The sequence below is a fragment of the Eulemur rufifrons genome, chromosome 19 (genome assembly GCF_041146395.1).
Source record: "Eulemur rufifrons isolate Redbay chromosome 19, OSU_ERuf_1, whole genome shotgun sequence".
Classification (NCBI taxonomy): Eukaryota; Metazoa; Chordata; class Mammalia; order Primates; family Lemuridae; genus Eulemur; species Eulemur rufifrons.
Genome location: NC_091001.1, coordinates 48,168,507 through 48,195,667, shown reverse-complemented (window position 1 = coordinate 48,195,667; position 27,161 = coordinate 48,168,507). Strand labels below are relative to the sequence as shown.

At 56.6% G+C, this 27,161-nt stretch overlaps 1 protein-coding gene across 9 annotated transcripts in view; it reads left to right on the top strand.

The window, feature by feature from the left end:
* The first annotated feature begins 506 nt into the window (after positions 1-506).
* ATOH8 (atonal bHLH transcription factor 8) overlaps positions 507-27,161 on the top strand; it is a 32,088-nt gene continuing 5,433 nt past the window's right edge. For 2 of the 9 annotated variants that reach the window (XM_069493828.1, XM_069493826.1), the window contains exons 1-2: positions 507-1,308; positions 10,077-10,268. In XM_069493828.1, coding sequence (XP_069349929.1) covers positions 565-1,308; positions 10,077-10,268 — 936 coding nt within the window. In that variant the 5' untranslated portion in view covers positions 507-564. The other 7 variants (XR_011236161.1, XR_011236162.1, XR_011236163.1 and 4 more) reach the window with 7 other exon arrangements.

The window sequence follows — 27,161 nt, the reverse complement described above, 5'->3', positions numbered from 1 at the left end:
GGAGCGCGGGAGGAGGCAGGTTCTGGGCAGAAGGGATGGGGGGGCGGGGGAGGCAGAGAGCACGCGGACAAAGGAGGCGGCCGGCAGCCCAGCTGTTTTGAAAAATGCTTCCTGTTTCTTTAAAGGCGCTCGCGGCTCGGGCGGCCGGGGCTGGGGAGGCGGTGGCGGCGGGAGCTGCCTCCTCTCCGGGCGGCGGCGCTGACTGATCTCGCGAACTGGGCTTCTGTGTAAACTGAGGCTAAACAAACACAGATGGAGCGCAGCGGGCGTTCTCCAGAAATGCTGGCACGGCGGCAGCGACTTCAGATGACACTCTGAGCGCTCCGGGAACGGACAGCCCGGCGGCTTCGCGGAGCCGGCGGCGCAGCTGCCCCGGGCGAGGGGGAGAAAGGGAGAGAGGGAGGGAGGCGGGGAGGGAGGGCGCGGGAGCGGAGGGGGAGAGCCAGAGACTCGGCGGTGCTGAGCGCGGCTGCCGGGGCAGAGCGGCGCGCGGCGTGCAGAGCGGGCGAGGCGGGCGCGCGTCCCGGGCAGCCCCACGCCCCTGCCTCGCGCGCTGTCCGCGCCATGAAGCACATCCCGGTTCTCGAGGACGGGCCGTGGAAGACCGTGTGCGTGAAGGAGCTGAACGGCCTCAAGAAGCTCAAGCGGAAAGGCAAGGAGCCGGCGCGGCGCGCGAATGGCTATAAAACTTTCCGATTGGACTTGGAAGCGCCCGAGCCCGGCGCCGCCGCCACCAACGGGCTGCGGGACAGGACCCAACGGCTGCAGCCGGTCCCGGTCCCAGTGCCAGCCCCAGTGGCGCCGGCCGTTCCCCAAAGTGGGGGCGCGGAGACAGTCGGGGAGCGCGGGAGCTCCCGAGCGCCCGAAGTCTTGGATGCGCGGAAACGCGGCTTCGCCCTGGGCGCAATGGGGTCGGGACTCCCCACGCAGCCGGCGCCGCCGCCTCCGGCGCCCCAGGGCCAGGCACTCGCGGGCTCCGACGCACAGCCTTTCCGGGAGCCCAGCCTGCGTCCCCGCATCTTACTGTGCGCTCCGCCTGCGCGCCCCGCGCCCCCAGCGCCCCCTGAGCCAGCAGTGCGCCCCGCGCCCCCCACACGCCCCGGGGAAAGTTCCTACTCTTCAATTTCACACGTAATTTACAATAACCACCCGGATTCCTCCGCGTCGCCTAGGAAACGGCCAGGCGAAGCGACTGCTGCCTCCTCCGAGATCAAAGCCCTGCAGCAGACCCGGAGGCTCCTGGCGAACGCCAGGGAGCGGACGCGGGTGCACACCATCAGCGCAGCCTTCGAGGCGCTCAGGAAACAGGTACTCGCTCCCCACCGCATGCACTCACTGCGCCCGAGGGCGACTGCCGTAGTGGGTGTGTGAGTGGCCGGGGAACTGTATGGAGGATAGGGGTGTGTTTAGGGGGCAAGCTGTCGACTCCCGGTCCGACCCCGGGGCCCAGACAGGTTTGGCCAGTGACTTTACCACAGCGTGGGTACCGAATCTTAGTTTGCGAAGTGTGGGTAAGTGTTTGAGATCTCGGGCCCGGGCATGTCCCCTCCCCCCCGCCCCCCGCCGTGGCTAGCCCCGTCTGCGAGTCTGACTTCATCCCTCACATTTCACTTTTATGGCAGCGAGTATTTGTCTCGCAGAGAGTCTCGAGGGAGCGGTGGGGAGTGGAGAGGGCAATGTGGGAATCTATCTTGGGCAAGAGAGGGGCGGACGACCCTTCCCCTCCAGGCACTTGTCGTGGTTGGGGGTCTTGGAGCCCCTGTTGGTGGTAGCAAAGCCTGGAACTGCTGCAGTGGAGCAGTCCTGGGGTTGCGGGAGTATAAGGGTCTGGCAGTCCTAGGAAGCCTGTCACCTCTCTTTAGCGCCCAGCTCCCAGTGGGGATGCCTGTGCACTCAGGTTGATTCTAGATTCTGCACCCCTGGCCCTGCTGTCCTTAAGAACCTGGACTGCAAGCCTACGCCCCCTCCCCAGGGGTGGCCTCTAGAATTGGCTGGTGGGAGTCTTCTCAGGGGATCCCTTCCACCCCCACCCTTCATCCCGTGGTGAAGCTGGCAGCTCTGCTGAGGGGCCCAGAGGGGATTCCCTCTGGTGGATCTGCAGAGCTTAGTTCTGGGGTAAGTCTGGGACTTCTTGGTTTGGAGCTGATGGGGGCTTCCCTCACCAGACAGTGCCCCTGTCAGGGTGGTGGAAGAATACTGAACCCAAGAATTACCCATGGTGGGGAGGTGCAGCTTACAAGGTTGGCACTGCCCTGGGGTTCCAGACGTCTCATTTTCTTAGAGAGGGGAGATCTAGGAAGGAGGTGGTGAGTGCTCACCCCCACCCCACACAGAGCATGGGGAAGGGTTGCAGGTGGATGTGACTGGTTTGAGGAATGAGGTTTTTTTTTTTTGCATGCTTTGCAGCTGACTTGCTCTATTACTCCAGGAAAGTTTCTCAACCTTTCTGGGCTTTAGCTGACAAGAAAACATTTCAGAAACCATGGTCTTCTTTTTGGATCATACTCTCCTCTTCATCCTGGGGAGTGGGGTGGGGCAATGGTGCCTGTGTCTGTCCATGGGAAGGAAATTGAACTGTCGGGGCAAAGAGGCCTTATGGCTCTCCAGTCAACAGGTCTTGCTTGGGCTGGGGAGGGATGTTTGGTCAGTGAGGTGGGGAGAGGGTGGGGTGTCAGGTGGTGGTCACAGACCAGGCTGGGCCTCTGCCTGGTGCCACACTGGCTAAGACGCTGGGCAGTAGGCACAGTGGAGCAGTCAGTCTCACCCTGGGCCAGCAGCTTGTGCCTGAACTGGGTAGGGGTGGCAGCCTGTGGGGCATCCTGCACCCCACTCCCCAGGACAGAAGGATGACAGAAGGGCAGAGAGATGCCTGTCCACCTGCTCACCCTGCAACTAGGGAAGCGCCTCCCAGATTGGGGAGGCCACGTGCCCAGAGCCTCACAGCTGGTGAGTAACAGGGCAGGGCTGGCACCTAGGTCCTTTGACTGCCAATTCAGTGCCCTTTCTACCCTTCCAGCTGCCTCTTTCTGTTCCAAGTGAGAGAATATTCATCTGAGTGCTCTATTACATCTCATTTGTCCAGGGGCTTTTACTTCTTTTAACCATAAATTCCGTCTTATTTGATCTTAACAATATCCCTATCTGGATTGGATCAACTCATTTTATGGAATGGAAAATGAGGCCCAGAGAAGGAAGGAGACTTGTCCAAGTCACCTAATGGGTTGGGGAAGATGACAGCGGTTTCTGGAATGGCTGCCTAGCCAAATGTTTCCCCCAGTGCCATCGGTATCAGCATTGTGGGCTCTCCCCAACCCCGGCCCATGATGTTTGTTAATAATCGAGGCTGGTGTACACTTGGCAGACTCCCTGAGATTATTAATCCTGGTCTCCTTTCACTTCCACTCTTCCTGTGGGAAGTTCTGTATAAAAGGGACAAGTTCAGTGTGTCTAAGCAGAAGGTGAAACCCAAGCCCTCTCAGGGAGAGAGTGTGTATGCACACACAAACACATAGGTACACAAACCCGTGTGCACGCATGTGCTCATGACACGTGCCCAAGAGCACACACAAATGTGTGGTCATGGAAGTATGAATACATGGTTCCTCCTTGCCCCAACCATCTGCCCCTTCCCTAAAAAGGCTGCTAGGCCAGAGTGGATATCTGCCTTTTATCTGAGAAGGAAAGAAATACAGTGCATTTCTGGTCACAGAGCCAGGGGGCGAGGCCACACCCACCATGTCCCTACCATCTCCCCACCACCACTGCATCCGTCTAATAGAGTCCCACGCTCTGGGAAGGAGGAGGAGCTCCTTCCTCTTCTGGTCCTCAGTCTCCCCTGTAAAATGTACCCTTCCTTCTGCCCCAATTCAGACTGGCTGTAGCTCTGGATCTAGGGTCAGGCCTGCCTGTTTGAAATGGGCCCTTGGGAAGGGAGGAAAGGCATAAGGGTGGCTCTCCCAAAATGGGGCCATGGCCAATGTGGTGCTAAGATTGGTTCTGGGATCGTGGCCTGGTCTGGGGCTTCATTTTCCTGAGCAGCTTCCTGGTATGATGAAAGGAGCACTGGCCTGGGAGTCCAAAGGCCAGGCTTCGAGTCATGTCTCTGCTACATGCTTTCTGTGTGGCTGTGGACAACTCACTGTCCTTCTCTGGGCCTCAGTTGCTAAAGCTGTAAAATGGTAATATCGCTTACCTCATCCACAGCTACTTTTCAAAGAGCCAGTGAGGAAAGGAATGGGAGGTATGACAGCAATGAACATTTCTTAAGCTTCTCCAAGGTCCTCAGGGCTGTGTAAGGCTCTTGACAGATGTAGCAATAAGAACTCTTTAATTGTTTTAGTAACAATCACAGGAACTACCATTTATCAGACACTTTGTGCCAGGCACTGTGCTAAGCACGTTATGTGTATTGGTTCATTTAATAAATAGGTATTGTTATCACACCCCTCCATCCCTTGCCCTATTTCACAGATGGTGACACTGAGGTTCAGAGAGCTTACATAAGTTGGCTGAGCTGTCCTAGCCTTTTGCCACAGCCTGTGGCCTTGTGGATTTTGTGCTGCATGCCACTTTGGCGTGCTGTTCACCAGCCTCCAGTGTGGTGGTGCCTCCATGGCATCATACAGTCGCAGCCTGCATAGCTGTGTGTCGCTGTCATTGCACAGCCTGGATTGGAATCAGGGCTCTTGAGGCTTTTAACAGCTCTGTTCCTCAGCCTGTCTAATGCCCTGGAGCCATCCAAACTCAGCATGCGGAAACCAGACAGGCTCCTGTTTTGTCATGATCCACTGTCCTCTCAACCAAAAAGGAGCAGGGGAGGGCAGGCTGCGTGGCCGCCTGCGAGGTGCAGGTGGGGAGAGGCCCTCTGGCCTGGTGGGGGCTGTGCAGGGCAGATGGTCAGGCTGCAGCACATGCCACCAGCCCAGCTGCACCAGAGCCCTCCCTGCTGCCTCATGTGAAGGCCATGTGTGCACAGCTGGGCCTGGCCCCTGTGCAGGGCTGCTCCCTGCCAGCTGGGAGGGGTTGGAGGGAAAGGCTGGCCTTTCTGGGTGGGGCTGGAGTGGCAGGACCTTCTGTCTCACAAGCTGTGCCCCCCCTGGGGTATCTGGTGTATGTGTGGTTTTCCTCTCTCCCCTCAAAGCCCCTCAGCATTGTTGGAGGGATGGTAGCTTTGGAAGGTGATGAGGGGCTGTACCTCCCCTGCTGTCCCTAGAGTCCCCCAGGGGTCCTCACCAAGTGAACTCAGGGTGGCCCAGGAGGGGGCCTGGGGAGTATCCCCCCAGCTCAGCACCTCCCTCACTCTCAAACCCCACAGGTAAAAGGGAGATGTGGAAGGGGGCCAGGCAGCCTATGCACATCCCCTTGGGCAGTGGGGGACAGGCCAGCTTGCATTGAGCTGCATACAGGTATGTAAGGGTGGCAGAGACCTTTCTCCTGTTCCATAATGTCCTCAGTTACCAGGGTAGCTGCTTGCTGAGCCTCATTGCATCGGTCGAGGTGCCTTACCTGGGCATGCTGTTGCATATCTATAGTGCTACCTGCCCATGTTACAGATGAGGACACTTACAGAGAGGTTGCAAATGGCTCAAGGTCACAGAGTGACCAGGATCTGTACCCAAGCCTGTCTGGCCCTGGGGCTACAGCTCTTAACCACTAAGACCCAGGTTCTCAGGGGCTAGCCTCGTGGCTGTGTAGGAGGCTAGGATTTTAAAGGACCTATTGAAATAGATCTTGAGAAGGACCTTGAACATCTCTGGGTAGAGTGGCTTCACCCCAGAAATCTGGCACTCATTGACACGAGATGATTAGAGAATGCTTTCAGATGGAATCAAGCACTCAGCTGAGTGGACATAGTGCTGTCAGAGCTCTGTGGGCCCAGGAGTCTTGGTGGCCTTCCAGGAGGGCTGAAGGGTGGGCAGGAGTTGGCACAGAAGCAAGAGGGCGGAGGGCTTCGAGGCCTTTCCTGCATTCTCTGGCAGGTTCTAGGCTTTGTTTCTTTATGGTGCTTTCCCATGGTTGCCCACTGGGGTCCCACTCTGAGGTGGCAGGCATTCTGATGCCCATTTTATTGGTGGGTAAACTGAGGTTCTGTAAGGTTCTGGACCTACCTAAGGTCACATGGGTGGCCAGGGGTAGAGCCAGGCCCTCAGGCTGCTGGGTCAGTGCCCTTTCTGCTTTTACCTGCTTGCTGGAGCTGGGAGAGGGTCCAGCTGGGGATGAGTGGGATGGAATGTTTTGGGGGTATATGGGGGCCTTGTGCAAATGCCAAAACCTGCTCCTCTGAAGTTGAAAAATCCCTGTGGGATGAGCACGAGGTAGATCCTTTTCCTTTCCTGGAAGTTGAGCAGTCTGTTGGGACGGGGAGCCAGGTGGTTCTGCCTCCCCCTCTGGCCTGTGTCCTCTGATCAAGGTGAGCAGACAACTGCTGTGGGGTCCTCTCTGCAGGTGGTGGGGTGGGTGGGTGGGCTCTGGGCCTTGCTGTGGATGTTCAAAGAGGTAACTCATGGCATGATCAGTCCAGAACTTTCCATCACCAGCTCAGAAGGATGGGCTGTCTACCTCTTCACCTTAGGCTATTGATACTATTCCAAATTTCTAAGCAGAGCCCAGCTAACCCACAACTTCAAAATCCAGCTTATCTTTCACCAGCTGAGAGATCCAGAGAGTTCCTACATTCCTGGAGGTCCCATGCTTCTCTGTAATGTGAAAGTGATCATTTCTACCTCACTGGGCTGCTTAAAAGATGAATATAGACATTGCATTCGAAACACCCACCCCCTGCCTGGCCTTAGTAGATCACAGTAAACAGCAAGGCAGCCAGGTCTCAGTGGTCATAGAGGGCTGTGCTGCATAGACTCTGGCATGAGTTGCTCTATGTAGTCCCTGCAGCTGGGTGTGGCACACAGCATTGTCCCCACTCCCCAGATGGGGGTACTAAGCCTCAGAGAGGTGGAGGCACTCGCCCAAAGTCACACTGCTAGTAAGTGCCTGGAATTCGGACCAGCTCTTTCCGCCCTCCCTCAAAGCTGGTTGCTAGATTCTCGTTTTGCTAGGGTAGCCCAGGCCAGGGTGCCTCTGAGCTGGGCTGTGTGGGGCTGGGTGGCTGCATCCTAGGGTCTGGGTGCCAGGAGGGTCTGAGGAGCCACCCCCGGAGATGGGGAGGAGGAGGGGGAGCTACCTGAAAAGAGCCCTTGGTGTCCCATATATGGCCACCTCTTATAGTGGGAGCCAGGGGAGCCCAATGGCCATGTGCCTTCCTTGGGTGCCAGTCACACGAGCTTCTGGCTCCAACCAGCATGATCTGAGGCCCAGTAGTCACCTCTCTGTTTCCTCATGTGCAGATGGGAAAATAATCTTTATTTGGGGGAAAGGTTTTAAATAGGATAATACTACCTGTAAGTAGCTACAATAGTGCCAGATATATGAGAGCTTAATAGATGGTTTTCTTCTTGTTAGACCTGGAGCTTGACAGAAGCAATGAGACAAAGTGGCAAATCTGGAACAAAACTGGCCTCAAACCTGGCACAGGGCCCCTAGGTTGGCCTTGGCCTCATGTGTTGCTCTGTAGTCCTGCAGTGACCCTGGGTGGCAGCGTGCAGATCCCTCCCGTGATCCCTGCTCCCTGCTGGAAGCCCAGCTGTCAGGGGCCAGGGACTCAAAGAGCTGGGTGTTTACGGAAAGCCCCAGCAGGGCATCTGAGTGAAAACAGTGCTAGGGGCTGTGTCACAGATCTGTGCCCAGTCCCCAGAGCCTCCCCCCGGGCCAGCACTCCCTCCCGCAGCGAGGAGGAGGCAGAAGTGCTGGCTGGCTGGCTCCTGAGACCCCCTTCCCTGCCCCAGGACGGCCAGACCTTGTTTATTTGTTCAGGCTGATAAAGCAGGATTTTCTGGACTCTGGTTAGGAACCAGCACAGTGCATTGTTCTGCCAGCTTCTCTTGGACGGGTTTGGAGCTGTGGCCGGGGCTGGGAGTGGGGTGTGGAAATGTATGGGAGTTGGCTTTCTCTGTCTGGGTTTCCTAGTCTCTGGACCCCCGGGGGGTGGAGGGTGGGGCAGACGTGTGTCCTGGCTCCAGACCTCCTGCTTCTCACCCTTTCTGGATGCCCTTTGTGGGGACCTTCTGCAACACCAACTGTAATAATTTCATGGCCCTCTGTCAGGCCTTACCCTGCAATGCATACGTCATCTCGTTTAATCCTTACCTCCTTGTGGGGTCAGTCCTGTCACCAATATGACAAGGACACTGAGGCTCAGAAAGATTCTGTACCTTGCCCAGGGTCTTATAGGTAGGCAGAGCCAGATCCAGGAGTTGAAACCAGGTGACAAAAAGGTACCTGTGCTCAGGCTGTATGCCAAATACTAAATCTTCATCCTCAGAGAGAGGAAAGGTTTTTGAATCCAGTTCAGAACATTCTGGAGTAGATATGGAGCAGATTGTTCATTTGTTCACTCACTCCCTCAATCAACAGACCCTTTTGAGAGCCTGTTACGAGCAGGGCCTGTGCTGGGCTCTGCAGACCTGGCCTTCCACCTCCGCTCGCAGGGAGGTGACAGTGTGGGCAGTCAAGGACGGATGGGTGCCGCTGGAGCCCTGTTAAGGGCAGGGTCCCCTCTTGGCGTAGGGTGTGGCTGGGGAGGTCAGGAAGAGCTTTTAGACAATGTGAGGTTTAAAGTGAGATCAGAGTGGGCGATGTCCCCAATCTGAGGTGACTGCCTTGTTCATGCTTTATCCCCGGGGCCTGGAATAGAGATTTCCATCCTTGGCACTGTCGACATTTTGGGCCAGGTAATTCCTTGTTGTGAGAGGCAAGATCCTGCACGTTTCAGGGTGTTTAGCAGCATCCCTGGCTTCTCCCCTCAATGTCCCCCTCCCTTGTGATGATAACCAAGAATGTCTCCAGACATTGCCAACCATCCTTTGAGGGACAAAGTCGCTCCTGATTGAGAACCACTGGCCTAGAAGAGTGCCTGGCATATGAGGGTGCTCACTAAATACTTGTCGTGTGGATGTGCCGAGTGGTCCCCGTCTCTGTGGGGTACGGATTAATCAGTGATAGGGACACCGGGTATAGATCCTGAAGAGGCACAGGGAGAAGGGAACCAGGACCCTTGGTTGCTGGGTTTTGTAGCCATTTAGGCGGACAGCACATCATAGGGACAGTAGGATCTATTGGTTAGTGCCCATCAGACAGATTTCGTGGAGATATTTCCACATTACAACACAGGACTCTGTTCCATTGTGCCACAGTCTTCGTGGCTTTTTGCTCATGCAGCACAAATGTCGGTAGATGATGTTAAAAACTTAGAGGCTCCATCTCTTCACCCCACACAAATCCCTGTGCAATTAGTAAGCTTCTAGTTGGTGATGAATCATTGACAAACGGGTCAAGTTTGTTTGGGGCTGTAAGTATTTATTATGCAATTTTTGTCCGCCCAGCAGCACCCTTGGTCCAGAGGGCATACAGAAAAAGATAAAAAAAGAAAAAGGAAACCAACCGTGTTTGTGTCTTTCCAGCTGAGCACTGACACTTTCCTTCCTGTGTGTTCCCAGAGTCCCAGGTGCCTACCTCTGTTAGGACGTTACGTCACTCTTGAGTGTAAGCTCGCTGAAGTCAGGAATCAAGTTCTTAATTGTTGGACCCCCCAAGTATCCAGCAAAACAAGTGTTGCTGAATGAATGAATGGAACATCAGAGCTAAAAAAAATGTCTGTTCTTTCAGAGAGACTCCTTTTCAGGGAGGGTGGAGGACAGAGTTCTGTCATGATGGAAATTCACTGTGCTTTGATTTGGATGGATTGAAGGAGCTGAGCCTCAGTTTCTTCCCCTGCAACATGGGAATTCGGATGTGTCCCAGAGCGGATGCACCGAGACGTACGTGTGTGTATGTGCGTGTGTGTGTGTGTGTGTGTGTGTGTAAATAGCAGGTCCTTGGAACAGATCATAAAATCAGGGTGGAGGGCCCAGGTGTACCTCAGACAGGCCGACCCCCCCCACACCTGCCAGGCCAAGGAGCGTGTGGGGGTTGCTTGCTCAGCACAGAGACCCCTGCAGACCATCCTGACACCTTCTTCCCCCCAGGTGCCATGCTACTCATATGGGCAGAAGCTGTCCAAACTGGCCATCCTGAGGATCGCCTGCAACTACATCCTGTCCCTGGCACGGCTGGCCGACCTCGACTACAGCGCCGACCACAGCAACCTCAGCTTCTCCGAGTGTGTGCAGCGCTGCACCCGCACCCTGCAGGCCGAGGGACGTGCCAAGAAGCGCAAGGTATGCGCCAGCTGCTTGGGCAACAGCCTCTGGGGACAGGGGAGGCGGGAACAGGAACTTGGGGTGCCCTGCTTGTGCCCAGGATTCTGAAGGGGCCAGAGAGATCAGCTCTTGGAGGTTTACTGGAGGTCCCCCCAGCTTCAGGACTCTTCACATCCCTGGGATTATGAGTGTGACCCCACTCCTGGTAATCAGGCTTCTGGGTGACCTTGGACAGTCACTCAGGGTCTCTAGGCCTGTGTTTTCTCATCACTTAAACGCAGAGGACTGTTAAGCTCTGAAGCCCTTTCTGGCCTTAGGTGCTCTGGTGCCGAATTCCCCGTGTGGTCCTCTCAGGATGAGATTCCCCTGAGCAGGGTGACTCCCAGGAGAGCCCTTTGGCAGGTTCCTGGAAGGTGACTTGGCCTGTGGGTTACCCGAGGCTGTGCATTAAGGCAGGTGATACTCATTCATTCATTCATTCTGGAGAGATTTATTGAGCCCCAACCATGTGCCAAGCAAGTTGGGTGGGGGTATAAAGATGACAAACTCATGGTCCTCCATGAGCTCCCCATGCAGCTCACAAGATGGTCAGAGAGACCCTCCTGTAGGTAGATAAGGGCAGGACAGTGTGGCTGTGCGAGGGGCAGTGGAAGGCCAGGCAGAGGGGGGACAGGTTAAGCCTTCTGCCCCAGGGAGTTTGAGTTTGAAAGGGCATCTTAGTGTAAGTGGTGTTTGAGCTAGGACTAGCAGGACAACCAGGAGGTCACTGGGCAGATGAAGAATGGAACAGCATCCGAGGCAGAGGGAACAGCTTATACAAAGCCCGCTGTGCTTGGGAAGTGTGTGCAGGAGGAAAGGTGTTGGGCACAGCTGTGGTCCCCAGATGGCCTGTGCTTCAGGCATTTACAGTCAGGGGCGAGCGCTGAGCAAGGCTCATTGCAGCCCTCTGAGTCTGTTTCCGTGTGGCTGAGGGAGCAAGACAGAGAGCGGGGCCTGGTCTGTGTCTGTGAGGAGAGACGCCGCGCGCCCTGGAGCAGGAGGGCTCCCCTGGCATTCAGGGAGCTTGGTGACTCTGTTGTCCTCCATCCATTCTTCCTTCCTGGCCTGCCCCTCCCCCTTACCCTGACATCCCTCCCCCAGACCCCCTCTCAGGCAGGCCCCTTGGTGGGTTCTCCGGGGGTTCCCAGAGGCCCCCCATGGACACCCAGGCCCATGCCAGGGAGGGCTGCGGCACCTCCTCACCGCCAGCCCTGCCGCTAATTGAACCTGCATTCCTGGGAGTGATTTACTGCGGACCAATTAGATGAAATCCTCATCAAGTGGGTGAGAGAGGAAGCGCCACCGGCTGCGCTGGGCGGCTTTCCTCTGGAAAGTGACCGGGTAAATGAAGGCGTGATTGATGGCTCCATGCAGCGCTGTGACAAAGGAGGTTCGTAAACTCTTGGTGAACTTCCCCTGGCATCCAGGCCTGTTGTTGGAGGTGTGGATGGGCAGGGTGGGCAGGCGCCCCAGTTGCCCGGCCCCCGCCCCTCCCCCTGCCTCCCCCTCTTCACCCTGGAAAGCGGGTGCGCAGCAGCCCCTCCCTCCACTGGCTCCTTGCTCAGAGCAGGGTCCTGGGCTGGGAAGAGGCTGTCCCCACCAGTGAGGAAGAGGAGCAAGTAGGGTGAAGAGCCCTGGCAGAGCGGAGTTTTCGGTTTCCCCCAAAGTCACCTCAAATCTAAGGCACCAACCTCCCCATTGTGCGGATTGGGAGGCTGAGGACACAGATTGTGGTCAAGCGCACCCAGCAGCCCTGGGCTCGAGTCCTGGCTCACTCCCGACCAGTTGTGTCGTCCTGGACCCATTTGTTACCCTCCTCCAGCCTGCTTTCTCATTGATAAACGGGGACAGTGGAAAACACTCACTCGTGGGCCACCTTGAAGATGCAATGGGTCTCTGCGTGAGAGCGAGGGGCACCCAGGGCATGTTTGTGGTGGCTCCCTCATGGCCTCCCCACCCTCAGGTAATGGGACCCGAAAACACTTGGATTTGAACTTGAGGTTCATCCTGTGGGGCCTACATAACCTAATGCCTTGGAGGGGCTGTGGGGGCCAAGGTGGGAGTTCCAGGGTGGAAATAGTCTCTTTCCACTCTCTCCCAGCCAGCCCAGGCCTGAGGGCACCTCCCGTCTCCTGCCGACACTCTGCCTGTCGTGGGTGTGAGGTCACCCCGCTGGGTGTCTTTGCCCTAATGACCTTCATGGCCTCACGGGCTCACATCATATCTATGGTGACGCATTTCCCGAATGAAGACACTCAGGGACCAGTGGGGACCAGGGTTCATGTTGGAGCCCCCCAGACCACTCCTTGCTTCGGTACTTTTATCTGGACAATCAAGATTTGGCCCTGCAGCTGTTGCAAGCATGGACTGTTGGTGTGTCCCAGGCCATCAGATTGCTTCTCGTCTCATAACCTCTGGTGTCCCTGGAGCCCTTGCACACTCAGGCACCCTCTTTTAGGCCCCTGTGACCCACGTTTTGGGCACCTGTGCATTTTCTGCCCGAGTCTTTAATTGCTAGTTGTCATCTTCCTTCTGTCTGTCTGTCAGTCTGTCTGTCCTAATCTGGGTATGGTACCCCACTCTTTCCCCACCCCCTTGGTTGGGATGTGTGGCATCACGCTGAGACCAGCCTGGCTGGCCTGAGCTAGCCTCTCTCAGCAGCTGTTCTGCTCTGGGGGTGGATTCACTGGGCCCTGAGACTGAGGGGCCTGGAGCCCCAGGGGAGAGGGTTTCCTGCCTCCTTTGGGCCCCTTGCCCTGACCTTTTGTTTGGAGGGTTGAGATGATTTGAATGAGGAGCACAGCTTTAGACGGGTCCTGGCTTCTGAGTTGTAATTGGAACCTCACTAGCTTATCTTCCTCCTTTTGTGGCCACCCAGCCTGGGCCTCCGAGGCTCCACCTCCACTTACTAAGATTCTGTTGGGGGAACCAACCCCCAGGACAATCAGACCAACAGATATTTTTTCCTCCTGTGTGGGACTGTTTCTGTGAAAAGGCTTAGCGGTAAATTGCACCTGGTTACAAGTTTGCGGGGAGAGACTGAGGACATGCTCGGGTGAGAGAGGACGTGCCACTGGCTGCTGCGGGGTGGCTTTCCTCTGGAAGTGACTGGGTACATGAAGGGCGTGATTGATGGCACCCAGCCGGGGTCCAGGGGAAGCCAGGAACTCACAGCAGGTGCAGGAAGAGCCCCTCCTTCCCGGCCTCCACCTTCAGCTGGTGTCCATCCCCTTATAGGATATGTGACCACTGCAGCGGTCCCCAAACAAGAGACAGGGCTCTTAAAGCTCTCATTGGTACATACACCCTCCCCCCCTTCCTTCTGTGGACAGCTGTTGACCACCGTCTATGTGCCAGACACAGTATAGGCAGTGTAGACACAAACTAATTTGCCACATACCACCTGGCGGCAATTGAACACTCTTTGGTCTAGAAGGCTTGGGAATCAGGAGTGGTCAGGGTGAGAAAAAGGAAAAGCAAAGAGAATTCTTGTTTCTAACATAAGCCTCCAGCAGTCAGCTGCCACCAAGATGCTGTGTTGGGGGCCTCGGTGGGCAGGAAAGCCAGGGAGGTCACCCAGAGCTCTGCTGGGGCATGAGGGGAGGGAAGAGGAGTGACAACTAGAACCTTCCATGCAGGGGTCTTCTCCGCCCTTTCTGGGTCTAGAGGTATGTTCGTGGGCGGATTGGCATGCAGTCTGTGCCACCACCCTGGGCTTGCCTGTTGGCCTCACCTTTGAGAAGGCCCTGACTGGACGCTTGGACCCAGTTTGGTTCTGAATGGCATCGTGAGTGTGTAGTTTCTTTGCAGGACCTGGCTTCAGTCCCTGTCACTCAGGGTTGCTGGGGTCCCTTGCTGTTCTTCCCTGGAAGATGAGACGACCACCCAGGCCTACTTGCTTCCCAGCCCCTTCCTACCAAAACTGAGCCATGCTGGAGTCCGTTGCCCCCTACACATGTCTGTGGTTGTGGAAGCCCATCTGGTTAATTAATTCCTGACCAGGTGTTTGTGGTGGGGGACAGCTTCATGGTCACCCTCCTAGCAACTCAGCTGCATGTTAACTGGAGTTTAAAGTCTTAGGCCCAGCAACTCTGATGATGGGCCTGCCAGGCCGGGCTACAGGAGGCTGGGGGGCAAAGGTTTGGGCCTGCAGACTCTGGGGACAGTGGGCAGATATCTGCTCTAGCAGCTGGAATGATGACAGTCATCACCCGAATGATTGATGGGTATTAGAGCCATCCCACATGAGGATTGCTCCCTCAGACTATGTCCACAGAAGGCTGGGTGACCCTCCTTCAGGACAGCTCCTTGGGAGGTTGAGCCCCAAGTGTCCTCAAATGTCCTCTGAGGTCACATGCATTTCTCATGAGCTGCCCTGTCCCTCCAGGGCTGCATTAAGAATGGGATTTAAAGTGCGCTGGGCTCACCCGCTAGGCATCCTCTGCCCATCTCAGCCCTTCCCAGTTCGGGGATTGGGGACCCCAGGCCAGTGAGCCCTCCCTTTCTGGGCCTCACAGGATGTGAACTTTGAGGGTTTGGAGCCCCATTTGGAAGCCCCAGTAGTACAGAGGGCCGTGTCAGAGGCCGCCCAGCAGAGAGGCAGGCGGGAGGGGTGGAAGGCTCTGGAGAGTTCAGTTCTGACTCGGCTGCAGCCGGAGATAATGCATGTTAAGCACCTGGCTCTGGGCCACGTTTCTGCAGCTCCTGTTTTTAAAGCAGCAACTCCTGGGAGCTTCTGAGGAGGAGGAGGAGGGAGACGAGGAAGAGCAGGAGGTGGCAGAACTGTTCTTCTGCACCTGGGCTGGGTGGGCCTCCCCAGACCTGCTGAATAGGAAAGGGCCAATTTTCTACAATCTAGGGCACCCCTGTCCAGCGATGTTAAGCCATTGAGCAGTACTAATAATAATAACAACAACAGCAGCAGCAGTTACTAAACTTGACAGAGTATTTTGAGTCTTGGTAACAAAGGCCTTGCCCTCAAGTTGCTCAAAGGCCGTGGGTTGGGGTGGGGAGAGAAGACGACCTTATGCGCTGACCGAAAGGCTGTACCAGAGGCCTGGACGGTGAGTGGGGGCCCCAGGGTGGCGTGCTGCAGCGGCCCTGCCATGGGAAGGCTGGGTCTGCATGGTGGCAAGGTTTACTCCTAGCCCCGGGGGTGATCCGGAGCCGGAGGCGGCATTTAGGCTGGGTGCCACCTGGTCAGAGCTGTGTCTTCCCTCTTTTCCCTGCTGCTTTCTGGAAGGGGAGGCAGGTCGAGGGTGGTCTGGCTCCTCTTCGGAAGAACATCCCGGGTGCAGACTTCTGTAGCTTCAGCTCCAGGGACAAGATGACCAGGGAAGAGGGGGTGGTGTGAGCCAAGGGTGTCAAAGGGGGCCCCTTACTGTCTGGATGGCTGAACCCAGGCCACCGACAGGACCCGTGAGTGCCTGCCCCTTCTGTGGAATATTCCCGGAGCCTGGGGTGTGGGGCAGAGTCTCGAGAGCCCTGGCCTGCCCGGATCTAGCCCCTCCTGTGGCCCCACCAACAGCCCCTGTCCTGGCTTTATCCCCACTGGGGCCTGAGTCTCCACTGTGAGGGGGCAGCTGTCGTAAGTGGTTTCTGAGGCCCTTGCCAGCCTCACCTCCGTCCGTCCTTCTGCCTCGATGACTGTCCCTGTGTTACCTCCTTCTGCCCATCATGGCATTTCACACAGATCTGAAAGTCGCTCCTGGAGGCTACTAGGGCCCAGTGCGGCGTGTGCAGAGGGTGTGGCTCGTGTGCCAGGGACTCTTGTCACCAGCCCTGAGGTGGGGCCCAGTGTTGTTCTCTCAGCCTGAGGGATTGCCCGAGGTCACCTAGCCAGTAAGGGAGGTGAGCCTGGCTCCTGCCGCTTCCCTGTCCTGCCTCCCACGTGGGGTGGGGTGGGGGAGGGGTGGTTCTCATTTCCAAATCCTCTGGACCAAGTTACAGAGTTAACTGCCATCTGCTTTCAGAGCCATGGAGTCCATCTATGCTGGGAAAAAAGGGGGGGTGGGAAACCACCATCAAATTCCCCTCCAGTCATAAAAATGGATGCAATTTATTTTTTCTGGCATTCCAATTACATAGACGTTTGTCGCCAGCTGTTTGTTCTAACACGGAGTGTTCTCTCAGCTGCCGTTTCTCTTCTCCCGTTTGACACCGTTAGGCCACAAGTCTGGCAGGGCCTGGGCTGGAGGGGTTGTCGGCCGGGGAACCCTACAGGTGAGCTGAGCCGGCTTTCACGAGGTTGCTTGGGTGGTCCCGAGGCAGGGTAGAGGCTGGGTGCTGCTTTCTCTCTCCTTTCACCCTCTCTCCACCCTCTCCTCCTCCTCCTCTGTCCTTTCTCAGACTACTCCCTCTCCCCAACGTGCACTCACAGATCCCCACCCTTCTCCCCAACATGCTGGGTACGAATGAAAAATCCGGGTCTCGGACATCGAGAGAAAGAACCCACCATCCGTGCTCAGAAAGTCTCAGACAAGTGAGCAGCCTCCGTGCTGCTCTGGGTGAGCACTCTTGGGAGTGCAGAGCACCCTCCTGGCGCACATCCTTGAGCCAGGACTCCCCTCCCGAAACTGCTGCAGAGTCTCAGTGGCCTAGGGATGCTGGAGAAGGGGTGTCTGTGTAGGGTGGGGTAACCCCAGAGAACACTGCAGTTCCTTTCAGTTCCCTGCGGTGCTGTCACTTAAGGGACATGGCACTACACTGGGGAGGCCTCAGCAAAACCGTGAGGTAGGCCGCGTGGAGAGTTTTGGGGCCAGAGACCCAGGTTTGAGTCTTGGCACTGTCACCTCTTGCTGTGTAACCTTGGACATGTTACCTGACGTCTCGAATCCCTGGTGCACCCATCTGTAGAGTGAGAGCACGCATACCCTCCTTGCAGAAAGGATTAAACAAGATCCCATGTGAGAAAGGGCTGGCGTTTGCTCAGTGAGTGCCAGAAAGGAAATCTCGTGAATTTACAGCTACAAGGTAATAACTTAATTGGAACCCCAGGAAGAAGCACCTCAGGAGAGGGCAGTGCCCAGGGTGGATGAACGACTGACCAGCTGCGACGCAGCTGAGGACCAACAGTTGTCTAGTGCCTCAGCCCGAACCCCTGTCCCGCATCTGGAAAGTGGGGCCACGCCAGAAATCCTCGGATTTCAGAGTGGGCGGATTCGTACCCAGAACGTGCCTAAGGTGTGATTGTACCATCACACCTATCAGCAGGCCATCACCAACAGTCACACCCGCATGTGCCAGGCACATCCCACACGTCATCTCTGCCCCTCACCACACAAACCCCTCCGCGCATAGCGGGAACGCGGAGGCCAAGAGAAGGGCAGTCACTTGCCCAGGGCCACGTGGCTAGGAAGTGGTGGAGCTCAGATTCGAACCTTCTGTCGGTTTGGTTCCAAACTCTGAGCTCTTTGACTCCTGAGGCCTGCCGGCTCCCTGAAGCTCGCACACTGCCCGCCACGGTGGCCCGCGCCTGGGAGGCCCCCAGCAAGTGCCCAGTGTGGTGCTGCGGTGCCTTGCCCGTGGCGACAGCTCTTATATAAGCAGCTGGGCTGCAGCTCGTGGAGACTCCATTTAGCTGCGGGGAGCCCAGAGCCTGCTGGTGGTGGCGGTGCTGGTGGTGGTGAGGGGTGGGGTGGGCTGGGGGGCGTCATCGGCTCTGAGCACCCCCAGCGCTGCGCCGTCAGCAAGGCCTGACACCGGGTTAAGTCGCCTGGCGGCCTCTGGCTGCAGCTGGGAGCGCGCCTGGTTCCCATTCGGGCGCTGTGGTTTTGATTAGCTGTTCTGCGAGGCGGGCCTGCTGGTGAGTCCATGGGAGCTCTGCTGGAACAGAGGGTCCCCCGCCCAACTGCTGCGGCCCCCCCTCCTGGCAGCCCCAGACTCCAGATGTTCCGAGCGCTCGCTGGGAAGGCCTGCTGGCGCCACGGAGGGCAGAGGGCAGGGAAAGCACGCGAGCTGGAAGCCCAAGCACTCAGTCACCGCAGGCCTTGGCAGCCCGCCCGGCCCGCTGCTGGCACATTCCCCAGCTCTCCCCTGGCCATCTGTTCCCAAAAAACCCTTTCAGAGCCTCATCATCACTCAGGATACAACAGCGCGAGCAGCTGGTTTGGAGGCAGCAGGGAAAACCGTGCAAAAGGTTCTTTGTGAGAGAGGAAACTCGCTTATGAATAACAGGGCTGGACGCCGTAAAAGTTGGCGGCTGGAATTCTTGTTTCTCAGGCGCCGCTGTTTTCTCTTGACTTTTTATCTCTGGTTTTCATTCCCCCCCACCCCGTTTTTGTTTAATGTTGTTTCTTCCTCTTCTCACACCAGTTGTGACTTTTCTTCCTCCCCCAAGGAGCCTGAAGTCCACCTCATTAGTTCTGGATGCTGCTGAACTTTCTTTTCTTTCTCAAAGGTGTTAACACTGGGGATGGTTAGAAGTGACTTTTCCTAAGACCTCGCTGGAGGGGACAGGCGAGCAAGAAGGTAGCTGGGAGGGCATATCAGTGTTGAGGCTCTAAACAGGCATCACTGCAGCGGTCATTCTGCCATCACCCTGAATGCACCCTGAGTGTGCAGACGCCAACAATGTCCACCCAGGGGCAGGGCCGGGGAGACCAGAGAGCATGCAGAGACCCCCAGCTCATCAGAGAGCAACGCAGAGATGCTGTGGGAGGACAGTCGCATTCATAAATACCCCAGCGCCTGGGCCCTGCAGCTGATTGCAGCATGACATGAAGCCTTTTTTAAGCACTGCCTGCCGCCGCCGCCAAAGGCTTCTGGGAGATGTCAGCCTGGAATCTGGGCACCTCTTGGGAGCAGTCACCGGATGGCCTGTCCAGGGGCCGCGTGGGGTCCTGGGGCAGGGCTGGCAGCTGGGAGTCCAGCCCTGGGAAGGAAAGGAGAGAAGGGCAAGGCCTGGCTGCCTTCCTCACGCCCCTCTGGACCCCGAGGGAGGAGCTGAGTCAGGCCTGGGGCTGTCGGGTGTCAGGCGGTGGTGATGTGATGGGGGGACACAGGGGAAGGGGACCGAGGGCTTTCTTTTTCCTTTCTCAATTCCCTTCACCCGTTTTCCCATCAGACCCAGAAGCCCTGGCAGCCCCTCACCCCAGCAGTGGAAAAAGCCCATCATTGCCACTGCTGTGGGTGGCCGGCCTTTCACAAGCCTCAGATTTGGGGCTTTGGAGGGTGTTTTGCATTTCATCTGCACTTTATTCAGCCCCTTGCACCTCATTCCTCTTGCTCTCCCCTCTGCTTTCCTCCCAGTCCCAGCTGGAGAGATGGCAGCTCTGGCGGGACCAAATATTTATGTTTATCGCAATTTCGGGGCCATTAATCTCTCTATCTGAAGGGCTCAGTATGGGCCCACGGGAGCCTCCCTCCGACCACGGCCTCTGTGGGCAGGTGTCTCGTCTGGACTTTGGAGCTGGTCTCAGCTCTGCCCTTAGGGGCTGGGGGGGGGGGCTGGGTGCTCAAGTGTCTTAGTCTCGAAGAGCCTGCTCAGCTATCTCCTGCGTCTGTTCAGCCGTCAGTGGCATAAAGGATGTGAAATCACTCTGCGAACTCTGCTCTCCCTCTCATGTCTCCTGCTTGAGAAGTTGGTCTTCACGAGGCCACAGGGCAGGAGGAGCTCCCGGGGAAAGAGGAGTGGCCACTGGGGATGGTGTGGAGTCAATCTAGTGACCAGAAATTGCTTTTGAGCCCTGAGGTTTCCAGAGAACGAGGGGAGGGGAGGACTGGGCTGCCCTGCCCACTGCACAGCCTTGAGCTCCGCACCTGGCGCAGTGGAAGGCATAGGACAGAGGGTGTCAGCGGGCCCTGGCTCCCCACCTGTCCTCGAGCAGGTCGTCCCATTTCTGCCCACCCCAGAAGACCAGAGACCTGTGCCCTCCTAGCAGTCCCAGGATGAATATTTCTAGAGGGCAAGGTTGGGAGCCATTTCCTCCTGTAAGACCTTCCTGCCTTCTGCCCAGAATTCACAGCCACCTGGGCTTGTCACACTACCCAGCTGCCCAGGCCCATCAGTCCCACCAGAGCCCCTCCTGGCAGCTCTGCCGAAAGGCAGTCAGACAGCCTCACTCCATCCCCTGCTCAGGACCCCTCGGGAGCTCCCCACAGGTCAAGAGATGAGGTCAGACTCAACAGGACACCTGATGGCCACCCCCCAAGTGACCTGGCCTGAGCCGGTCACTCCCCATGTCCCAGTTTACACCCCAGCAGTACAGAACTCCTTGCCCAAAAGGGCTATTTTTGGCCTCTGTGCTCATGCCGTCCCTTCTGCCTGGAATGCCCTTCTCCCCTGTCTGTTTGGCTAACTCCCGCTCATTCTGGAAGGCTCTGCTCCTGCTGGAAGGCCTCCCTGACCCCTACCTACCCCAGCTTCCTCCTCAGGGGCCCTTAGTACAGCCACCACCCTGCCTGTACCACAGGGACACATATGGTCTAATTCAGGAGAGCATCGTGATATACTAAAATAATGATATAAAATGTTATAGGATGTGAGACTCTATTATGTGATATATTAGATTTCATTTCATGTCCTTACATTGCGTTATATTTTTAGGCAGTATGTTATGTGATGTGACATTCCATTCATTACGCTATGCTACACGATGTTGGTTCAGTGCCTGTGTCTCTAGCTAGACTGTGAGCCCCTTCAACTTTGTGTCCCATCTCCTGGCACGTAGTAGGTCCCAAAATAATGACACACCATTCCTTCCACTAAAATGCACACAGCTAGGGTGAATATTCCTGTGCTGAAGGCAAGGCCTCTGGGAGGGGTTAACTGGGGGCTTTAGGACACAGCCAGGGACATGCCCCTGGGCCTCCCCCCGCCCAGCACTGTCAGGCTAGCACCCTTGTTCTCTTGAATCAGCAAGGAAAGCTTTGAGTTTCAAATAACGGAAACCCCTCAAGCAGCAGCTTGAACTGACAGGGGCTCGAGTTTCTCATAGTTCAGAAATCTGAAAAGTGGCCGCCGCTGCCTGGCTCCGACTCCAGGCTTCTTTTGGTCTTCGCCTTGTGGCACACAGTGGCTGCCACGGCACCAAGCCCTTCACCCTCAAGCTACATCTGGAGTCAGGACAGGGGCCATGCTGGGAAGACTGTTTGTTCTCACCAGGGCAGTCAGCTCTGCCCACCCCACTCCTGCCTTCCCTGAAAGAAGGGTGCTCGCCTTGAACCTGAGAAAAACATCAAGGTCTGTCAGCTGAGAGGTCAGCAGAGTAAATAGCTGTGTGGCTCACACCGGGGCGGGGGGGGGGGGGGGGGGGGGCGGGGGATTGACCCTGATTTGTGACAAGGTGGTTTTCTTTCCAGTTAGGCTAACCAGTGTCATAACCTTAACCACAGTGTCAGAACCCCACTTCCCTGAGCTCACCGGCATGCACCACAGCCCTGCAAAGTGGGTGCTGCTAGCCCCATTTTCAGTTGATGGTACTAAGGTTTACAGACCCTAGGTCACCAGGCCAGGCCACGTGACCTCTTACCTGAGCACCACACTGTACAGTTTGCAGAGCCGTCTCATGCCCATTGTTTTCTTGAATCCTACACCAACCTCCCGGGGTCCACGTTATTAACCACTGGAGCGAGATGAGGTGAAGCCGCCCAGGGTCACATAGCAGGGTAGGGCCTAGTTTGTCTCATCACACCCGCTGCGGCCAGTGCCTCCAAACCCAGGCCACCACCATCCCCTGTCCTCTGCTCTCCCTGTCTCCTTCTCTGCAGGGTGTGACTGCAGGGGCAGTCTGGCGGCATGGAGCCTGGGGCCTGGGGCTGGAGACACAGATCTGAGTCTCAGCCCGGCTCCTCGTGAGCTCTGTAATGTCAGACACTTGGCCCCAAACAAGCTTCACTTTCCTTATAAACTCTGGGGAAAAAACGTGGATAAAACTCTGTGGGTGAGGAGCATTCAAGGAAACGATGGCTGTGAAAGGGTTTTGGCAGCTGGAGGCACTGCTCGGTCAGGGAGCGTTGCTGGAGGATGCTGCTGGTCCCTCAGGGAGGTGGGCACAGGGACCCCCGGCACCCTCTCCTCTCCTAGGGACTCAGAGAGCAGATGCCAGGCTGGGCTTCCCACTGAGGACTCGACTGCATGGCCAGGCAGAGCGTGCCAGGTCTGCCCCTCTGCCGCCTACTGTGTGTGCATGTGTGTGTGCGTGAGCCTGCGTGTGCACAGGTGTGCTGGCGCCTCCACGGGCACCATCTGTCAGGATCAGGTGGCGGGCCTCCTGCGTGGTGGGCCAGCTTCCCTCCTGCACACTGGAAGGCTGGTGGGCTTCAAGGGCTTCAAAACTGCCCCCCGGGGGGTCAGGAGCCCTTGGAGGTGGCCCCTCCGTGGCAGGGCAGGACAGAGCCGGGCAGCCGCAGGGAGCGAGCTGCCCAGAGCCAACCTGAATCTGAAGAGCTGCAGCAAAGCATTGCTGAGAGTCGCCTCTCCACAGCAGCCACGCTGCCCGCCTCGCTGCCCTGTCACCACACACACACACACACACACACACATGCAGTATTTTTGGGTACATGAATAGAAAAAGATGAAGAAAACATGAAGGGCCTCGGACATTTATTTAAGAATAAATAGTTCTGAGGGTTTACTCTGTGTCAGGCACTGTTCTGGGTGCTGGGGTCACTTTGGAACTTTGGAGAACAAAACAGACAAAGGCTCCACCCTTTGGAATTCATAGCTAAACGACACAAAGCCATGCATAAAAATTCAGAGGAGGATCCTCTGGGACGCTTCTTCGGAGCCCACTACACTTAGTGTGTGCACGGTGCTTGCACGCGCGACGCTCAGGTGTCCCCGATCAGAACTGCTGACCAGAAACCACCTGTGGAGGCCGGCGGGGCTGGGGGCCGGGTCCTGGGGCAGGTGCAGGGAGGGCTCCAAGAGTCACAGCCAGCAAAACACAGTCGAGAGCAAAGCCACAGGCACAGAAGAGCCAAGAGGCTGGGGCCACTTAGTGTCAGGACCGAGGACCCCCCCAAGCCTCAGGGCCCCGGGAGTTGTGTGTAGACCGATGTTCATGGGCTTGACCTTGAGTTGTCAAGAGGAAGCTAAAGTACATCCAGTAACGTCTCACTGAGAATGCAGGGAAGTGCATCAATTATTGGGAAAGCGCCTGTCCAAGCCATTTTGGCACAGAAAACACGAGGCTTCCTTTCTCTAGGGAAGCTCGCTTCTGTGGAAGGGCTTGTTCTCCTAGGCCGGTAGCACTGGGAGGGCTGGGCTTCTTGTCTGAGTTGTTTACTGCAGGGTCCTCAGAGGCTCTGGTGGAGGCTGGCACGGTGTAAACACTCAGGGAACATTTGCTGGGTGCGTGGAGGAATGGAAGCACGAGGGAACGAGGTGTTTGCGTCGTCTTCCACGAATATCTGATGGGAGGAAGCTCCTCTGTGCCGTGTGAGGGAGGCCCTGGCGATCCGAAGTGCAGACGCAGTTCCTGCCTCCAGTTGCCGATGGGGAAATGGGGGGTCTGGGGACACACAGCACACGCGTGTGTGCTCTGACATGTGGCACTCGGTGCTTGACGCTGTAGTTGTCTTTTTTAATCTTCCTGACAAGCTCATGCAGTAGATACTGTTATTTCCATTTTATAGGTAAAGAAACTGAGGCCCAGAAAGGTTAAGCTCAAGGTCACCCAGCTGGTAGACTGGGGAAGTCAGTATTCAAACGGAGGCAATCTGATGCCATAACAGGCACATTTAACCACCATGCCATGTTGCCTGCTGGTGGGTGTGCGTGTGCACACACGTGTGTGGGTATGTGTGTGTGCTGGTGAGTAAAGAGCCACCTGATCAGAGATGTCCCTACTCCCACCTGGATCCCAAGGTGGCTCCAGAATCTAGCCAGGGGAGTGGCTTAGGAACAGTGGAAGAGGCTAGGGGAGGTGTTTTCTCATTTTAGAACTGCATCTGCATGGAATGCACACTATTTTTGCTGGAATCATTGGATTCTTTGGGCTGCTCAAGGGCTGGTGGCCTCTCCCAGCCACCCTATTGGTGCCCCCACTGGTTCTGAAATAGCCACGCTAGGCTTCCTCCTGAGAGTCTCCCAGAGACACAGGGTGGTCTTTGCAAGGGCTCACTGCTAGCACTTTGGCATGACTTGGCTTGTCTGGTTGGAGCCTGTCACCCCCTGCTGTCACTTTGCAGTAAGGACCGGGGAGGGGAGGCACTGAGTGATGACAGTAGTTCCCAGCCCGGAGGAGGCAGGCCTGACAGGGTCCCTCCACACTGGGGTTGGGGCGGTGGGGCTGTCTGTGTGAGGGTCATGAGTCAGGCCCACTGGGCAGGTCTGCCCAGCTGGGCCACCTGTCTCCCCAGCTGTCTGCCCCCTCCGGCCTGGGCGCCTCCTCTGGCTGTGGGGAAGGCCTTGGAGCTTTGAGCTGCTGGGGTCTGGAGGAACAGCGTGTCGTGGGGTGGTGGGACAGCGTCACAGGACGGAAGCAGATGGGAAGCCATGGCAGCCGCCTGCAGGCCTCGCTCGGGCCAGCTCCGGAGGGTGGGTGGGGGGTGGGGGCCAGAACGACAGATAGACTGATGGACGTGGAGAGACAAACAAAGAAGAGGCCAAGAAGGAGTTGGCACAGAATTGCACAGGCAGAGCCGGAGGAGAGAAACAGCTCGGCAGCCAGGGAGAGTGGCCTGCAGCCCAAGAAGGCGTCAGCACGGGGTGGCTGTCCCCTGCAGGCCCAGTGGGCCTTGTGAGCTCTGGCCCTGGCTCTGGGGGTGCCAGGCCTCTCACTGCCAGCCACCTTCCTTTCAGCTCCAAGAGTTGAAGGCCAAGATTTTCTTAGAACCAAGGAGGTGGCAGCTGGGTGGATGGCTTGCGGACCTGCCGCTTCTGTCTGCTGCTGAAGAACCCGAGGTCTCTAGGGGTCCCGGGGTCTGCCTTGCTCTGCCGCATCCTAGCAACGTGGCCTAGGGCAAGTGAGGCAGCCACTCAGGCCTCATTTCCTCATCTGCAAAATGGAAGCCGCGACAGGCACCTCCCAGGGACTGCGCAGGACAGTGCATGGAAAGGACCATCGCGAGGTGCTGGGCACATGGTTGCCCTCAGTAAATGGTGGCACTGACCGCTGATGCCCTCTCTTCTGTTCCCAGGCCCTAGGAGGACAGGGGTGCTCGTGGAGGAGGCCTGTGGGGCAGGCAAGGGGCCATGATAGTGACACTGACAATAATTCATGGCACAAAGGGATGTAGGGAGAGTTGGGTGAAGTGCTTCAGGAGTTCAGAGGACATTGCGGCACTCATTTGCCGCAGCTTGTGGTGGGGTGGGGCTGGTGGGATAATCAGTTGGACTTGAGCAGACCCTCATTATCCTGGACTGGGGAGGTGGCAGGAACACAACTGACAGCGCTGTGCCCTCCTGGAGCTTCCATTCTGGTAGTGGGACAAGCTCCAAGCGGGTTCTGCCACAGTGCAGGTCCACGGGGGCTGCTCAGCCAATGCTTGCCTAGGGCGTCTGGGACCCAGCTCTGCCTCTGGCATCTTAGCACAGGCTGGGCCCCCCAGGCTACCTGTTCTCATCCTGCACGTCATCTGATGTGGCAGGGCTGTCATGCACGTCATTGGCTGACTCTGGGATTTGAACACATCCACTGGCTTCAGTGAATGAGGGATTTGACCACTGGCACCACCTGTGCTCCTGGCCTACGGGGCAGCTGTCACTGGCTGGGAGCCCAAGGCAATGCCCTCCTCTCCGGTGAGCAACCTTGACGAACACAGAAAGGACTGGGCAGAGGCAACAGCGGTTCCCAGCTTTTCCCCAGGGCCAGACTGCAAGCTGCACCAGGGCAGGGCCTCGGACCCCAGTGCCCAGCACAGAGCTGGCACCTAGTAGGAACTAATAAATCATTACTGAATAAATGAATTTCTCTCCCACTTTATGGGTCCCAGGAAGACTCTCCTGGCTCACTGAAGGCTCTGGCCGTAACTTTCAAACTCTTAGACGCCCGGGACCTCTGAGGGCCCTCCCAGCCCGGACACAGCGTGATGGTTGATTCACGCCATGCTCCCACGCCTGGTGAGTAGCAGCCAACTCCAACTGCTCATAAATTTCCTGCCTGTCACCCATGGCGCCCAGGCCAGGCAGGCGGAGGCGCTGGGGCTGGACTGGTCCATACCTGCTTCCAGTTCCCTGGGAAGTTTGGAGGCCAGAAGCCCAGGCCTGTGCCCAGAATAACCCCTGCAAAGCCTGGCCCTCGGAGAAGATGTGAAAACACATCTGTCAAATGCCAGGATGTACGGGCTTGAATGTTAAAGAAAACATAAACACCAGCTTAGGATGTTTGTACAACGTAATTCCACTTTCATAAAATGTTGTATATGTACAGCTGTGCACAGGAATGGCAAACAGAACGGCAGTCACCCAAGTGTGACCAGTGGTTTTCTCTTGGTGGGGAGATGGGGGTGATTGAAATTGTTTTCTTCTGTTCACCCTTCTGTATTTTCTAATTTTTTCATAATTAACTTATTATGTAATTAAAATTTTAACAGCTTTATTAAAATATAGTTCACCCATCAAAAGCATATAACTCCATGGTTTTTACTATGTTTAGTATATTCACAGATAAGCGCAACCATCCCCGTAGTCAATTTTAGAACATTTTCATTACCCTGAAAGGAAACCCATAGCTTTAGCTGACGTCCAATCCCCAGCCCCAGGCGATACTAATCTTTCTGTCTCTGTAGATTTCGCTGTTCGGGACATGTCGTGTGAATGGAATTGTGTAATATGTGGCTTGTTGTCGCTGGGCTGCTTGTCGGTTAGCCTGATGTTTACAATGCTCTTCCACAGTGTCAGATGTATCAGTGTTTCATTCCTTCTTATGGCCAAGTACTGTTCCATTGTGTGTATATGCCACACTGTGTTTATCCATTTGTCAGTTG